The sequence below is a fragment of the Cucumis sativus genome, chromosome 7 (assembly GCF_000004075.3).
Source record: "Cucumis sativus cultivar 9930 chromosome 7, Cucumber_9930_V3, whole genome shotgun sequence".
NCBI classification, from domain to species: Eukaryota; Viridiplantae; Streptophyta; class Magnoliopsida; order Cucurbitales; family Cucurbitaceae; genus Cucumis; species Cucumis sativus.
In genome coordinates, this window is record NC_026661.2 from 7,846,495 (window position 1) to 7,864,179 (window position 17,685).

At 37.7% G+C, this 17,685-nt stretch overlaps 2 protein-coding genes across 2 annotated transcripts in view; both read left to right on the forward strand.

Moving 5' to 3' along the window:
- The window catches only part of LOC116405237 (protein ENHANCED DOWNY MILDEW 2-like), a 33,981-nt gene that overhangs the window by 6,124 nt on the left and 10,172 nt on the right, over positions 1-17,685 (forward strand). The window contains 6 exon segments of the mRNA XM_031889199.1: positions 4-148; positions 210-416; positions 570-717; positions 800-901; positions 2,650-2,742; positions 14,955-14,996. Of these exon segments, the coding sequence (XP_031745059.1) occupies positions 4-148; positions 210-416; positions 570-717; positions 800-901; positions 2,650-2,742; positions 14,955-14,996 (737 nt within the window).
- On the forward strand, positions 6,034-12,585 carry LOC116405290 (protein phosphatase 1 regulatory subunit SDS22-like). Its single transcript, XM_031889304.1, is given in 1 exon segment — positions 6,034-12,585. A coding segment is annotated over 1 exon segment (1,440 nt). The 5' UTR covers positions 6,034-9,591; the 3' UTR covers positions 11,032-12,585.

Consider the following 17,685-nt stretch of genomic DNA (forward strand, 5'->3'; position numbering starts at 1 on the left):
CAGAAAGGAAACTTCCTATCAGTGATACAAGACGAGGGAAGACGATAGTTTTTCGTGGGAGTAGGGAGAATGTTGTATCAAAGAAGGGATCTATGCCAGATGACCTTCAGGGAAAATCTGCTGCAAAAGTATCCAAATCATTTGAGAGGTCCTCATCTGATGGGAAGCTTCTTGGTAAAGTGACTGCGAAATCATTGTGGAGTTCTGAGTCTAAAATGTGAAATTGGTAACATTTCAAGAAACTGTTTGAATCAAAAAGGAGAATCTGTCCTCATGGACATTGATAAGACGATCAAAGTGAAAAAATCCTCCTTAGTTGGCAAGTCTGCCATACCAACCAAGAGATTTGATCCAAGTAAGATTTACAAGGAGGATAGAAGTGGGATGCTCCTATTAGATGCCAATTCGGAGAGGAGGTAACTGCCATTTGTACTTCACATTTGGTTTTGATGCCCTCACCCTTAAAAAATGAATTAAGGAATGACAACAGTTATAAACTTCCCTAAAGTGCACGCTTGCATGTTTGGTAAAGTGGATTTGTTTCTAAAATATTCTTTCTTTTAACCTAGGTTAATGGACATGATGAAAAATGTTGCATCGTCAATTACTTTGGAAGACGTAATTAAGAAGCACAAAGTCCCATCTACTCATGCATATTCTTTAAAACATGTAGTGGACAAGACAATTAAGATGGGGAAGTTGGAAGGGTCAGTTGTGGTAAGAAAATTATTAACTTTTGTATCCTTAAAGTGATCTCGTGGTTTCTTATCCCTTAATGGTCTACTGTTTTGGTTGTTAGGCTGTTCGAGCTGCTCTGCGCAAGCTTGAGGAAGGATGTTGCATTGAGGATGCAGAAGCTGTTTGTGAGCCTGAAGTTCTTAACCACATATTTAAGTGGAAGGTGCTTACAATTTCTTATTGCACTGTTCTAAAGAAATTTCTTAGGCTTTTATTTGCTCAGCTGCTTTGACGAAATTTTTGACAAAGCATGGTCTTATACTGACTAATATTTTGTGTTTTCGAAGTTTTGAACTATTTTGTGCTTTCATCTTAGACATTCGGCCCCTGCTCTCTATTTTCCTGTTTACATCTTTTTCCTTATGCTGAATCATTTGGTGGCAGATGCCTTTTCTCGTTTTAGTAGCTCTAGGATATTGTTGGGATTCTGTCATTTGTTGTTTGATAGAGAAGCAACTGACATAGTGGCTCTTGTATCCTCGAACGAGACATTTGATATTAATACGAAGGAGAAGGATTGTTTCTCTTTTGGAGCTTGAATCCTTCTAAAAGTATTTCTTGTAGTTCCCTCTTTTGGAGCTTTTGTGAAAATTTTAAGAATGTAGTTCCCTCTTTTAGAGATTTTGTAAAAATTTTCTAGAAGACTTAGCACTTCTGTTTGTGGTAAGTCAATCATGGAAGACTTCTACAGATATTTCTTTTAAAAAGGAGACAGCCTCTTTATTAATATTAATATAATAATAATGAGACAAAAGCTCATAATACAAAAGAATTATACAATGAGCATGTAAGCATGGATCGGGGGTGCACCTGGACATCTCAACTAGGTTGACACCCCTTAACACCCTCATCATATCCAACCAAGCTAAAACCCGTAACAAAGGAGTAATGGCTAAAGGCAAAAAAACACAAAAGAAGTACAGGGAAATACAAATACAAATACAAGACTAAACATCCTTCTAAATAAAAGGCGACCAAAAACTTGCACCAAGACAAACTCGAGATCATAGGAGGAAGAACACTATGAGGAGGCTGAAAAGAGGAAGACTTTTACAGATTAGATTGGTTTTTAGAAAGATGATCCTTTTTGTAGGGCTGCTTTTTCACATTCTGTATTGGTGGGCAGAAAAAAAGACTTCAATCATATCTTTTTGAATCATGACTTTGTTTGGTTAGTTTGGAGTTGTTTCTATGAGGTGTTTGACTTTCCTTTTGCTAGACACATGCTGTGTTTTAGAAAGCCTCCTAGGCGCATGCATAGTGCCTCGCCTTGCACACAAGTGCATCAGATGTGGTGCTGTCAGTGAAGCCCTACGGACCAAAGTCCTAGGCATTGGGGTTTTTTTTTCATTATTTTAAAAAAGTAATTATTAGGGTTTTTTCCTTCCATATTAATTATAAATAATAAAATTTGCTTGGCCTAAATGGAATATTTTTTTTTCCTATGGTTACTTTTATATTCCCAATTCAATTATCCTCTTTTTTATCTTGTATTTTTATATTATCTTGTATTATATATAGAGAGACTGCACCTTAAAAAAAAAACCCACATTTTTTTTCCGCCTTGCACTTAAGCCCTAAAAGACTATTGTGCTTTATTATGCCTTGAGCATTGAAAAACATTAGACACAGAGATCACGGAGATGATTGAGGAGTTTCTTCTTCATCTGTCCTCTAGGTTGTAATTTATTTGACTGGAGTTTCTTTCTTTAATTGGATTCACTTGTGTGAGCTTTGATTTTTTTGGTCTTTCCTTATATAATTATTTTTTTTCTCAATGTAAGTCTTGTTCTTTTTTCTTGGTCTTCAATGAATTTTTGTGTATTTGGATTAAATGTGTTAGCAACGTTGAATTCTTTGTTTTCTTTGAACAATAACTTTTAACTGACTTTGTGAATTCCTTTACTGTAGAACAAACTCAGAGTATATCTTGCACCATTTCTGTATGGCATGCGCTACTCCTCCTTTGGTCGTCATTTTACAAAAGTTGAGAAACTTGTGGAGGTATACTTGTTTTTGCAGCAATGTTTTTCTTCGATTTAAGAGTACATTGGTTGTCTTATCTTTTTAATTATGGAAGCATGGTCATGATATGTTATACTGGGTACTTCAAGGAACTTGTTTGGTGACAACAAGATTGTATTGGGGGCAAAGTATCAAAAATCCATTGTCGAAGCATGATGTGTACTACTGCACATCAGGACTCCCAACGATAAGCCAGAATTCAAGTAGTACAACCTTAATTGAACTTGGAGATTTAAGACATATGAGAAATCCAAACTTCTCTCTTTTATGTACGTTCGTTAAATAAACATAGAACTGCTCTAAGTTCTCTCTCTCCTCCTCTCCTCTCCCCTCCCTCCACCCCACTCCTTCCGATCTCCCCTCTCCGACAGCCAGGTTTTTTCAGCAGTCCTCTCTGTTAAGTCTCAGAGATCACCATGGAGGTGGTTAGCTGTAAAATTGACCAGTCACACTATTGCATTTGACATGAAGGAGATTGTTGCTTCATTGAAGATGTAGAAGCCGGCAGAAGCATCTCTCTATCCGTTTGCCAACTTAGATGGATCTGGTCAGCGTTAACTGATCTTATCATTTTCCGGTAGGTTGACATTTCAGGAAATTTGGGGATGTCGACAAAGGCAGATTGAGAATTTCAAAGTTTCAAGCTAAGTTGGAATGGATACTGAGCTGTGATCATTGGCCATATTCAGGGGGCTCTTCAATATCAGAGTGTGCTTAGGTAGTGAGAAGCAAGACTGGAAGTTGTTTTGCTCAATGCTAGATAAGTTTGTCGAAAAACTGGATTATGCTAGATGGTTTTCTAATAATTCCCTCAAGATTCCTCCTTCGAATTTGAATAGGAAACTAAGTTATGTTGAATTGGCAAAATCAAGTCTTTCCAGTTCCCCTGTTCCAAGACCTATATTTAAGGTAATTGACCAGACTCCTAGTAAAAAAAGCAAGGCTCAAAAGTTAGTCCATCTTCCCCCTTCAAAACAGAAGTATTTGCTGATTAAGAATCTTGAAGTTGTGAAAGTCAACTTTGAAAATTTATGGACTATAACAAAGTTATTTGCCTCAGATGACTGGAAACTGATCCGTAAGGTTGGAAGCTTTTTTCCAATAAAATATTGTTACAAATCCTTTATACGATGAGAATGCCCTCATTAGCATTGACCAAGGATCAATTTTAGATCTCATCCATGAGGAAGGAAAATGGCAAGCCTGGGGGAATTTTCTCAAATTTGAAAGCTGGTTTAAATTTAAACACAGCCGGCCACTCGTCCAAAAAGGCTATGGCGGTTGGCTAAAAATTAAAGAACTTCCCTGGGATTATTGGTGTAGGAGTACCTTTGAGGTCATTGGGGATCATTTTGGAGGTCTCTTAGATATAGCCTCCGAAACTCTAAATTTAATTAATGTTAGTGAAGTTCGGATTCAAGTTAAGAAGAATTCTTGTGGTTTTGCAATCCACGATTGAAGTCACTGATCTAAAGAGGGGAAATATATATCTTCATTTTGGAGATTATGAATTCCTAAACCATAATATTCCCCTCAGAGCTGAAGAGTCCTCTTTTAATCTTTAAATGAAAGGAATAAAGGAAAAGGGGCCCACTTCAATAAATCTTTGAGTTATAACGATTTTAGCCCAAGAATTTCGGAGGACCTTAGCAAATTTATTGCAAAAAAGCGTTACAAAATGTTTCTGTTTTTAATATTCCAGTAGCCAAAGAGTCCTCTTTTGAGTCTTTAAATGAAAGGAATAAAAGAATAGGGGCCCACTTCAATAAATCTTTGAGTTATAACGAATTTAGCCCAAGCATTTTGGAGGACAACCCATCAGACTTATTGCAAAAAAACGTTACAAAACGTCTGATTCTTTTCTTTTTGTTCGAACAGGGGGCCAACTTTCTTCAGAAGTGGGTATTTTCAATCGTTCCAAGTGTGCCAAAGACAGCAAGTCCTCACATATTCCAAAATTTTTTAAGCACTATATCCGCAAGCAAACCTCGTGTGGGCTGCCTTGCTAAAATCTGAATTAAATGGGGTTTGTGACCTTAAAATCCCCCCTTTGGACTTTTTCGGAATAACACCATCAAGCATTCAGTTTCTGCCAATAACCCAGATCTTTTGGAAGTTTACAGCTTTAAAATCCAGGTCCCTGAGAGTTTTTACAGGTCAGTAAAGAGCACTTCTCCTTCAAAGTGTCAACATTTCAAATTCCTCCACCTCCACTGCAAAAACATCTTGTCAGCAAGGCTCCCCATGCAAAGCTGAATTAACTCCTAAAGACCAGCCGAAAATTTTCTCACCTATCAGTGTTAGTAGTGAAGAATAAGTTGCTCTTAGTGAAGTTGACCCTAAATTAGATTAAAAAATTGAAGGCGCGGACTTAAATGTTTTGTTTAATGAGGAGGGTTTTCTCACAAATAATTTTCCTCCAGATTTGCCTAAAGAGTTGATGTCAATAGTCAGTGATTGTGGAATTATTCTGGTCTAATTTAGAAGTGCAGCCATCCCTATCCTTCTCTCTGCCATAATGAAGATTGTCTCATGGGTCACTAGGGGCTTAAATGATTCCTCTTAATGTGCAGCACTAAAAAATTCATCATAATCTGCAATCCAGATGTGTTCATGATTCAAGAGTCTAAGAAAGATAGTTTGAATTCTGTTTTCATAAAATCACTGTGGAGGTCCAAGGTTATTGGCTAGAATTTGTGGCATCTGTTGCGCCATCTGGGGGAATTCTTGTCACATTTTCTTGGCTGGGAAAGGATTTTCTTTCTAGTGAGACCCTTTATCACATTTTTTTTGTTTTGTCCCGTCTCTTATTTTGGCTAGGAAAGGATTTTGTCCTTGTTCAATTTAGTTTGGACTTTTGATCGCTCTCTAGGCGCTAATGTGGTTCAGCTGCTGTCGAGTCTGATTTTTCCAAAAAATCTCGCATCATTTGGATAACTTTGTTAAAAGCTTTATTTTCAGAATTATGGTTCGAGCGGAATCAACATTTCTTCCATGATAAAGCAAAGTCAAAGAGCAGAAATTATGTGTGCAGTAGATCTTAGTGTTGCAGCTTGGTGTTCATTAAAAAATGAGTCTGCTAATTTTTCCATTCAAGATATTTACCTCAATTGGATTTCTTAATCGAGCCTAACCATTGCCGGTTCATTTTCTCTCCATTTGCAGTTCTTACTGTCTGAAGTTTGAAGCTTTGAAGTCTTGACCTTGTTTAATTTTATTTTGAGATTGTAATTGTTTTTTGGGGTTTCTTTTAATTTTCTTTTTTTTTTCTGGACCTGGTAATTGGCTGTTTGTTTGTTTTGTTTTGCTTTGATATTTACTTGATAGAACACCAAGTAGTGTGTTCTACTAGTTTATTTATCAGCCAAACTTTTACAGAAAACAGAACTAACACAGAGTCTTGAAAACAAAGTACAACACAAGAACTAATACAAAGTTCAACATAAAACAACAAAACAGTAAAGGAGTTCACGATAATGGAAATAACTTGCTACAGACTACAGAAACTGAACACTTTCTGCATTCCCTGCTCTCCAGGAAATTACAGCCCTCCACTTCCAGAAACTGACTAACCACCCCTCTCTTCCCTTCCTTCTTTCCCTTTTAACTCTCTCCCATGTAATTAACCATGGTCCCCACCAAGGTGGTTTCCACTTCTTTCTCCATTTCCCTTCTCTTGTTCACGTGCAACTGCCTCCTTTTTCCTCCTGCTATATTGTAAAATAATTGGTGGTCTATCATCACTTTTTCGGGATATGATGATTGATGCTACGGGGGTGTCAACCTAGTTGAGATGTCCCCTTTCTATTTCTTCTTTATTTCTCTCTTTGTATAATTTTCTTGTACTTAGGGTTCTTATTAATAAAGAAGTTTTGTCTCCGTTTCAAAAAAACATGAAACTGCTCTCTCTCAGCAGTGTTTTCAAAGCGCAAGGGGCACCTCAAGGTGAGAGGCGACATAAAGGCAATGCCTGAGCGAAGCGAGGTGCAATGAATGAATAAATAAATAAATAATATATGAGGTAGAACATAAGTTTATAGACAAATGTCAAAACCTCAAAGATTAATAATAGTTCTGTAATCAAGAAAAATGAACAAAATCGATTGTATAATTCTCTTGTACTTTCAGTTTGAGTTCTATTTAATAAAGAAGTTTGTCTCCATTTCAAAAAATAAAAAATAAAAATGAACAGAACTCTATAAGTACAAGTTTAAAACACCATCAAATATCAAATTCGTCAACATCCCCATCTAACTCTATGGTTTCGTCCATTGCTCCTCGGCCATTGTTCTCCTTGATGTCTAATTCCTCTTCATCGTCGTCCTCATCTTCATTACTAACTACTTGTATAGTTGGTGCTTGCTTTTGAACTCTAGAAGTGGAGGGAGAGGTAGTTGACTTTCCTTTTGATCTAGTGTACATGAGGGGTTCTCTAACGCCGCTAGCACGAGCTACATCTCCCCATGTGAGGTCGTTGTCATAAAAAACTAGCTCATTGTCAACTTCAGCTTCATCATTTTCTTCATCCAATGTTTCGACCAACCATTCATTACTCTCGTCGATATGATTTAAAGAGATTGGATCAAGTTGATCCTTTAGATTTTTTTTGAAAAGGAAACAACCTCATTTATTAATAAATGAACAATGAAACTAAATCTTATAGTATAAGAGGATTATACGATGAGCATTCAAACCAAGGATAAGGATGTGCATTTGAGCATCCCAGCTAAGTTGACACCCTCTTAGTATCCTTATCATATCCTACATAAAAAAGATAGAACAACTAATAACGTCCAAGTGCAGGACTAACCACAACCAATACAACTCAAAAAGGACATAAGAAACAACTTCTAACCAGACTAGGAATTAAAAATACAGCCAGACACAGAAAGATTCTGAAACAGTTGGAAACACCAGAGGCTGTGAGCCAAATCTGAATCATCAACAAGGAGGAAAGTTAAAAGGCCTGCCAGTTTAGTAAGATATATTGCATAGAGAAGTCTTTAAATTGTTTTCGTAGAGAGCATCACAAAGAGGCATTCAGACGTGCGCACTCGTATCTATTGAACCAAGAGGAGGCTTTATTGTGGAAGACTCGCAGATTTCTCTCAAACCACAGTTCCAACAAAATTTCCTTGACGGTATTGCACCAAAGCAAGGAGGCATTTTTTTCATCATAACCGGACCAAGAAGTAACTGTCTAACATTATTCTTGCATTCTTTATCAAGGTCTCAGCTGAGATTAAAGGTGTGAAAGAGTTCACTCCTACACTTGGCAGCATATACACATTTAAACAAGTGCTGGAGTTCCGCATGAAATTTGAGATAGAATGGGCATATATGTGGCGAAATATAATGAGTGGGTAACTTCTTTTGCATAATGGATTTTCAAATTGAACTCGTGAACAACATAATCGATAGAGTTATACTTACCCTCGGGCTTTTAGATTTCTGAAGGCTTTTTTCCAACTGTAGGTCCATCGGAGTGGCAGGAGATAAGTGCTTCGATAATGACTTTACTGAAAAAACCCCATTAGTTTCCATTAACCAGATTCTTTTATTCTCAATATTGGATAATCTTGTCCTTTCCAAGGAGCCCAGGAGAAGTTGAAAATTAGAGATTTCAAGCTCCTAACAATCTTCTGAAATCAAGAAACCCAGAGGAAGTGGAGGCGTTCCAATGTTCTACAACCGAGCCTTTTGGATTAAGGGCAATTCTGTACAGCTTGGGAGTGTGGTCTTCAAAGCAATTCTATCCATTCATGGATCCAACCAAAACAAAATTTGGTCACCCTTTCCAACTTTAAAAGCTGCCACACTATCTAGAAATATTTATCCAAGGGCTTCTTAAACTTGAATTTTCTTTGCCACTTGTGTGCCACTGAAAGAGGCTACTCCCGTGAATACTACAAACCACCTTATACCATGTAGAGTTTTGTTCTGTCATGAACCTCCACCTTCACTTGGCAAGAAGAGTAATGTTTCTAAATTTCAGCTTGTCCAGCCCAAGGCCCCCATCTCCTTGGGGTTTGGAAACTAATTCCCATTTCACTAGGTGGTTCAACTTGCTACCGTTGTTCCCTTCTCAAAAGAAGTTCCTCCATGGTTCTTTCAATGGAATTAGAGATTTTTTTGGCATGAGGAATGTGGACATGTAGTAGGTGGGAAGATTGGAGAGCATGGACATGCAATGAGTAAGCCTTCCTCCTCTTGAAAGATCGAACCACTTCCATTTATCTATGTTCTTTTGGATTTATCTAAACAGACTGCCAAAAGTGAACATTTTTTGGATATCCTCCCAAAGGAAGACCTAGATACATCAAAGGGAGTTTTTCTATTTAGCAATTCCTCATGGATGCCGCTAAGGAGACCTAGATATTAATTCTGCATATAGATGACTTTTCCCAATTTATCTTTTGGCCATAACACTAAAATATTTCAAGCGTCTTTTTAACGTTTTCATGAATAACTTCATCAAACTTGGAAAATATTAAGGTGTTGTCTGCAAATTGAAGGAGGGGAACATGAACATTGTTCTTTCCTACCATGAAACCTTCATACAAACCGTTCAAGTGTAGATTTGGGATGAAACTACTAAGCACTTTGCTAACCAGAAGAAAAGAAAGAGGGAAAGGGGATCCCCTTGCTTTAACCCTCTTGAGGTTTGAATTCTTCCTCTGGGCCTCCCATTGACGAATTCTGAATACTTAGGGTTTTTAACACAATCCATGATCAATCCAGCACACAAGCAGCAGAGACAGCGGAGTTTGAAGGCGTTTTCGGAGGCAGTGTCTGTTCCTAACAGAGAAAACTAGGGTTTTCACGACTATGTCTTGCTTGGATATACAGCAAGTTCTCAATGATTACAAAACCAAAGACCCACTCACCATCACTACTCTCAAGCTCAATCAAAAGGCTCTTTCTGATATAAATGGTTTGTCCCTTTTCAAAAACTTGGAGAAGCTTGATTTGACATTCAACAATCTCACATCGCTTTAGGGGTTGGAGTCATGCACCAATTTGAAGTGGCTCTCAGTTGTACAAAACAAACTTGATAACTTAAAAGGAATTGAAGGGCTTTCTAGACTTAATGTATTAAATGCGGGAAAGAATAAGCTTCGGTCAATGGACGAAATTAGACCCCTTGTTGGCTTTTGTGCTTTGATTTTGAATGACAATGAGATTGCTTCTATTTGCAAGCTTGATCAGATGAAGAACCTGAATACTCTGGTTCTTTCTAGAAATCCAATCCACAGTATTGGAGATTCTCTGTTGAAAGTGAATTCAATGAAAAAGCTATCCCTTTCTAACTGCAAACATCAATCTATTGAATCCCTCAAGTTTTGTATCGAACTTAAAGAGCTTAGACTTGCTCACAATGAAATCAGGATGCTCCCCAATGCTTTGGCTCATAACAAGAAGTTGTTGAATTTGGATTTGGGAAATAATGTCATCATGAGATGGTCAGATTTAAAGGTATTGAGTTCATTAGGCTATCTGAGGAATATTTATGTTCGAGGGAATCCTATTGCTGAAAGTGCTAAGTTAGATAAAAAGATTTGTCGACTGGTTCCAGGCTTGCGTGTATTGAATGCGAGATCAATTGATAAATGCATTCAGAATGAGAATGATAATGGGAGTGATAAAGAAGACGACACTCCAATCAGGAGCCTAGATCGTCAAAAAGAGAAAAAGGATAGAAAACTGAATGGGAATGTTGAAACACACCCGTCTGTTCAAGGCACTGATGGCAAACTTGATCATACTAATGGTGCTGATGTGGACAGGAAGTTGGAACGCAAAAAACGTAAGATGGATAAGGTCACCAGGGAGGAGAAAGTAATTCCATCTCTTGACAATAAGATAAATCTCGGTACCAATGATATTGATAAGGAAAAGAAGACTTCAAAGCAGAAAAGAACAAAAAGCAATAAGGAGCCATCTTTGCCAATACACAAGGAGACACTTACCAAGATTGAAAACCATAAGAAGAAAGCAAAGAAGGAAGGGGAAAGGCAGATTGGTGTTATTGACGACGCTGAAGTGCCATTTGAACAGCTTTTCGGAGATGATCTTATTGAAGACATGGATGCTGTTCTCCAAAAGGTTGGTGAGAAAGAAGTAGAGGAGATGAATTTAAAGCCTAACTTGGCATCATTTTCAGCTAATAGAAAGGAATCTAAAAGCCAAGATCGAGTTGGAAGGTTACAAATATCCCCAATAGTTGAAATTGGAATGGACGGAATATCAACATGGGGGGATGAGTAATTGCAATGCAAAGGCATTCAGTTACTTGGGAAAATTTGGATCAATCATGGCAGCACCGTGGTCGGACAGGTGTGGAATGCAGTAATAGAAAAAGAGAATGGGTTTTAGAAACTCATTTCAGTTGTTGGTCTTGCAATGAGCTATGAAGCGTAAGCTACTGTTGTTGGGAGACTTGACTTTTGATTTGGGGGAGTTCATGAGATGGAGGATTTTTACTTTTCTGACTTAAACAAGTGACATGCCAAAAGATTTTGTAGCTTGTTGGTACCTGGGCAAGTTCTAATTTGAAACTTACATATTTCTTCTTCAACAGCCTTAAAATAGTGCATAATTAGAACTGTTAATGCCTAAATTGAAACAGAGGTGTTTGGGGGTATATTATTTCAGTTTTTATATTATTTCTATAATAGAGTTTGCCTTGTGTCTCTTAAAAAAAAAACAACACAATCCATGATCGAAGAGATGATCCATCAATGATTGAAATTTTTCTGCTTCAAAATTCTTTCCAAGAAACCCCAATCAACTCGATCAAATGCCTCTCCAAGGTCCAGTTTGTAATCCATCCTTGCTTTTTTTGGACCTATAATACTCCACAACTTTATTTGCAATAAGTACAGGATCCAGAATTTGGCGGCCATCCAAAAAGGCACTTTGAGTGAGAGCTCTAATACTGGGCATAATTATCTTCATTCTTTCAGCAAGCACTTTTGCAATCAATTTGTACAGCAAAGTAGTGAAACTTATGGGCCGGAAATCAATTACCTTTACTGCATCTTCCTTTTTCTTGATCAAGCAAATAAATTTCTCCTTTACATGCATTTAGTTTCCCAGTCCCATAGAACTCATTGAATAATTTACAAAGATTTTCCTTGAGGAGATCCCAAAATTTGATGAAGAATTCTACTGTGAAGCTATCCGGACCTGGAGCCTCTGTTTCTTCCCATTGATTTTAATGCTGCCCTGATCTCCACCAAACTAAATTTTGAAATAAGCCTTTTATTTTGATCTGCTGAAACTACAGACCAATAAAAAACGGAGGTGTGAGGAGATTTCTCATAGAGGGTGCTGTAGAAATCAAGTATTAAATGCTCAATTTCAAAGAATAAAGTGGTTGGGTTTCCTTGATTATTAACAAGCTTCGGAATTAGACTTCTTTTTTTTTTTTTTCCCCCGATGAGAACGATGGAAGAAACTCATATTTTTGTTCCCCAATTTCAGCCAAGTCAACTTAGTTTTCTGGATTATATCTCTTTCCTCCCTTCTACAAAGAGCTAGAAGATCCACTCTCTTATTAACAATAAGTGATCCACTGTGCACGTATCCGGTTGATCATATTTTTTCTCTTCTAGTGCGATGGCTTTTAATAAGGTTTCTTCATGACTTTTCTGTTTTCTTTCATAATCTGAATGCCATGATTTGAGTTGACCCTTAATGTTTTGGAGTTGAGTTGATAAGGCAAAGCCCATCCAGCCCGGAGGAGTGCTTGTGGTTAATGAATTTTCAATAAATTGGCAGCAATGCTTGTCTAGCAACCAGCTGTTGCAAAATCGAAAAGGGGAAGGCTCCCACTCGAATGCCCCTGCTTCTAATAAAAAGGGAAGTGGTTTGAGGAGATCCTTACTTGACGAGTTACACGTGTGTTCGCAAAAGCCTTGTCCCGGTCAAAAGTAACTAAAAATCTGTCAAGCAATGATCTCAAAACTACTCTTCCTTCTCTTGACCATGTTAATTTTCTGTTCAGTAAAATAACTTCAATGAGTTTCCATTCTTCAATGAATTTATTGAATTTCCTCATTCATGCCACAAGTCATTCTACTTGCTGGAAATCGCTCCCCTTTGATTTGGTCATATTAAAATCCCCTCCCAAACACCAAGCTTCTATACAATAACCAATGAGGGAGAGCAGCTCTGACCAAATGAATTTTCTCTCTGTAATCAGTAGGTCATAAATATTGGTTACCTAACACAACTTATTGCACATTGTTCTGCATTTAACTGACAGTGAGTGGCCCCTTTCAATACTTCAATAAAAGAAAATTTACTTTCATCTCACTTGGTTAACATTCTTCCTGATTTTCCATGAGCTTCAAGAAAGATCCATCCAGTTCCTTTTGATCTCCAAGTGGATTGAAAACAAAGTATTGACCCACTCCAATCTTGACAGAAATATGGGAAAAAGGAAGATGACAATAGGCAGTAGCTTATAATCCTTTTCCGTGGGATATATGAGGAAGACTCGACACTGAGAATAGGCTTTTGGTTGGAAATGTGAGGAGCTATAATAAGCTGTGAGCACCTTCCACCCAACAGAGAACTTTTGCTTGTAATATCTTTGAATCCACTTGGTCAAAAGGGCCTTAGTATCTCTCCACCTGGCTGCTGTTAGCTTGCACTGCTATTTTGATTCTTGGTTGTGGCCTCTTGATCCTACTTCTGGTTTTACTGTTAGATCCCTTATAGCTGACTTAGTGGGCACGGTTGATCCATTATTGTCTGATTTTTGTTCTGTGATTTGGAAAGATAGATTTTCCTAAAACGATGAAAATTTTTCTTTAAGATCTTAGTTGGGGTGCCATCAATACTGCTGATTGTCTTCCACGTTGCATGCTTTATATGTCTATTTCTCCTTCTTGGTGTCACATGTGTTGCTGCTACGCTGAATCTTCGATCCATTTGTTTTTCCATTTTCCTCTTGCTGCCAATTTTTGGGATATTCTTTTTAGGCTTTTTGATGGTCTTATACGTGTCTTAATAACATTTTGGACACATTGGCTTCTCTTCTGGTGGGTCAACCCTTTGGTGGTACAAAGATGACACTTTGGTTGACATGCGGCGTTCTTTTGGTATCTGTGGGGTGAAAGGAATAAGTGGCTTTTTCATGATTCTTCTTCCTTGTTCAAATATTTTATGGAATTTGTTCTGTCTATTTCTTTTCCTTGGTATAAAGCTAAGCCCCCCCTCTCTCTATAGATAATCTATTTTAGTTAACAATTGGACATCCTTCTCTTCTATAAGTTCCTTTAGATAATCTATTTTTTACAATTGGACTTCTCTTCTGTACTGGGTATCACCCGAACCCCCTTGCAAAATTTGTTTCTTCACATTATCCCTCTTCACAAAGTGGGAGGAGGCATTTATGAATATTTCTAAAGTGAATACTTCTTTGATGTCCTGACTTATTAAAAGTGTATTGAATTTTCAGATCGCAAAGAACATGGAAGTGTTTATATGGCCTGAGATTATAAGAGTCTTAATAATCAGGATAGGCTTCAGAATTTGATGAGGTTTAACCTTTTTGCCTGTTCATATGCAGTTTGTATATGGAAAAGGAGGACAATATTTATCACCTTTTTCCTCATTGCTTCTTTGCTTCCAAGGGAAGAAGCTTTCTGCTTAGTACCTTCAGATTTCCGCTTGTCTTTCTAATTCTAATCATATTGATGACTGGCTTTCTCAAGTGAAGTTGAAGTCCTTTGGGGTATGCTGTCGGGGCATTCCTTTAGTTGCGTTGGCTTGAAAGTAACTTTAAACTTTTTGAAGCTAAGTCTTCTGATATAACTTATTTTGGTGGAAATTCACAACTCATCTCCTTGTGGTGGGCTCATAGTTATAGCCAATTCTTTTGCAATTATCCAATTTCTTTGCATCACAACAATTGGTCAAATTTTCTGCAATTAGTTTTTTTGGGATGGGGTTCACTTTTCACCGTCCCTAAGCTGTTTCTACTTCGCTTTTGTCTGATGATGTCTCTTATAAAACATCAATGTGTGATAGCAGAAGGAAATTGTTAGCAGCCGGTCTTTTTTGCTGTCCAGACATATGGACGTGTTTTCTCCATTATTTTTCCTGTTTAATTTTTTCTCACTCATTGTTTTTTCCATTTCATAGTCCTTGTAAATACTAAAATGTCTTCTGCAATGCAGATTGTTGATAGGCTTCATTGGTACATAGAGAAAGGCAATACAGTAAGTCCATTATGTTGATTTGTTTGATTTTTATTATATTGAGCAGAACTCGTTTTTTATTTTTCTTAGTGCAACATTTTCTTTCAATGCATTTCATTGTTAGGAGGCTATCTGTTACCTTAAATATTCTTTAGATTCATTATGCACTCCACAATCTCACAAAAAGTACAAGCCTCGTATGTTATCCTTTTGAACTCTTATGATTGTGAAAGTTGAGAGATGTTTACAATCATGGAACCACTCGGGGAGGGGAGGGGGAGGGGGGGGGGGGTGGTTCATCTAACTCTTCTACAAGCAACCCTTTCAAACTCCCCACGTCCTACTTATCCTTATTTACAAAAAGAAAGGTATCGTCTATGATTGCAGGATTGAAAGATTTTAGAATAAAAAATAGAAGCCATGTTAGATATTCTCTTCGAATTGTGCTCAGGGCAGCAAGTTAATTGGGAGAAGTAAGCATTATATGGAGGCAATATTGATGAGGCTACATTGATCTCTACTTCTTCAAGGCTGAATTGGGAGGCTGGTAATTGCCTTTATATATCTTGGCTTACCTCTTGGTGGTTATTCTAAACAGCAGTCTTTTTGGCAGCCTGTTATAGATAAAGTCCATTTGAAACTTGATAAATGGAAAAGGGTATAACTTGTCCAGAGGGGCCGTTTAACTTTTTTTTTTTTTAAGATTAGAAACATTTCATTGATAAAATGAAACAGGGGAAACTCAAACTCCTAAAGGTGATTAAAAAAATATAGCCAATTAGAAAAGAGAGGAGATAAGTTGATATGGAGGATGGATTATGTTGATTTTATGGAATTAATCTATATTTCATTCATTATTTAATTGAGATACAAGCCTATATATAACCATAGAGAAATATTCTCTACACTTAAGAAATAATATCAAATAATATCTCCAGAATAATATCTCCTAAGAATAATCTAATTATATTAATACCCTCCCTCAAACTCAAAGTTGAAATCACAAACTTGAGTTTGCTAAGAACTAAGAAAAGAAACAATATCTCCAGAATAATATCTCCTAAGAATAATCTAATTATATTAATATATTTCTCTATGGTTATATATAGGCTTGTATCTCTATTAAATAATGAATGAAATATAGATTGATTCCATAAAATCAACATGGTATCAGAGCTATAGGGTTTTAAGTCTCCTTGTATTCTAGCCGTCACATCCCCGCTCGTCTGCCTCCGTTGATTCGTCTGCCTCCGTTGATTCGTCGACGGAGGCAGAGCCATACCCATCAGTAATCAATACACATCATGTCTCCACGTAATTCGCTCTGCCTCTAGATCAATCCTCAAAATCCTCTGTCTCTGTCTGCCGCCGCTGCCACTACTCCTTCTGCCATCACTGCTCCTTCCGCCATCACTGCTCCTTCCATCCACACAGTTCGTCGCACTCTCGACCCATATCCGCTCTCCATTCGTCCTCACTTAGATCTACTTGTGCGCACATTGCAAGCACCAATTTGCTTCCAGATCCGTGTTTTATTTCATCTTTCGCCTTTGAATCATACCGTTCCAGATCAGACCGACCTGCCGCCGCCGCCCTTGACTCGTACCAGACAATCTCTTTCGATTGAAGACTCCCGATCCTGAAGAGGGTGAATCTTTGTTCAGATCCATGATCCACCGCTCCGCTCCACTCACAGCCGACGACGCACAGGTTCGGCTTTGTCCGCTCTCCATTTGTGAAGCTCGCCGTCATGAAACGCATCTTCTCTTTTTGCGAAGAACGCCGCAAAGCTCTCTATCTACTCAACCTCTCAGCTCTCTTCAGTTTTCGTTCTGTTCACCCAGATTTCCTGTTCAGTTTGATTCTGACTTGCTTTAGTTTAGTTCGTTCAGTTCCATTCTGATGACGAAACGCTCCTGCCCAATTCAGACCACGTTTTCATCCTGATTTGATTCTACTTTGCTTCAGTTTTGCTCTTTCATTTTGCCCTCGGAGTTCTTGTTTCGTTCTTCCTAGGTTCTGTTATAGATCTCTATACGAGGATCTATGTTTCTATCCCAGAAGTTCTTCGTTTCGCTCTTCGTGGGTTTGTTTTAGCCTAGAAGTTCTTTATGTGTTTGTTCTTCGGGTTTTTTATTCTCTTCTAGATATATTGTTTCTTTTCTTAGTTCTTAGCAAACTCAAGTTTGTGATTTCAACCTTGAGTTTGAGGGAGGGTATTAATATAATTAGATTATTCTTAGGAGATATTATTCTGGAGATATTATTTGATATTATTTCTTAAGTGTAGAGAATATTTCTCTATGGTTATATATAGGCTTGTATCTCTATTAAATAATGAATGAAATATAGATTGATTCCATAAAATCAACAGATTAAACTAAGAAATTTTCCCCTGCATTTGTGGAACGAGGAGGTGTTTAAAAGGGTTGGTGATAAGTTGGGAGGTTTCATTGAGTTTGCGGAAGAAAACTCGAGCCTCATTAACTATTTGGAAGTGAATATCAAAGTTAGAGGGAATTACTGCGGCTTCATTCCGGCGGATTTTGAGTTGATAGAAGGACCCAATTCTTATCTTGTGCAGGTGACTTCCTTCCAAGATCCCAATCTTCTTATTGATAAAGTTGCCGGAATCCATGGATCCTTCTCGCCGGAACAAGCTGAAAATTTCTTCAAAGGCCCGGGCGGTCCGGACCCGAACCCGATTGAT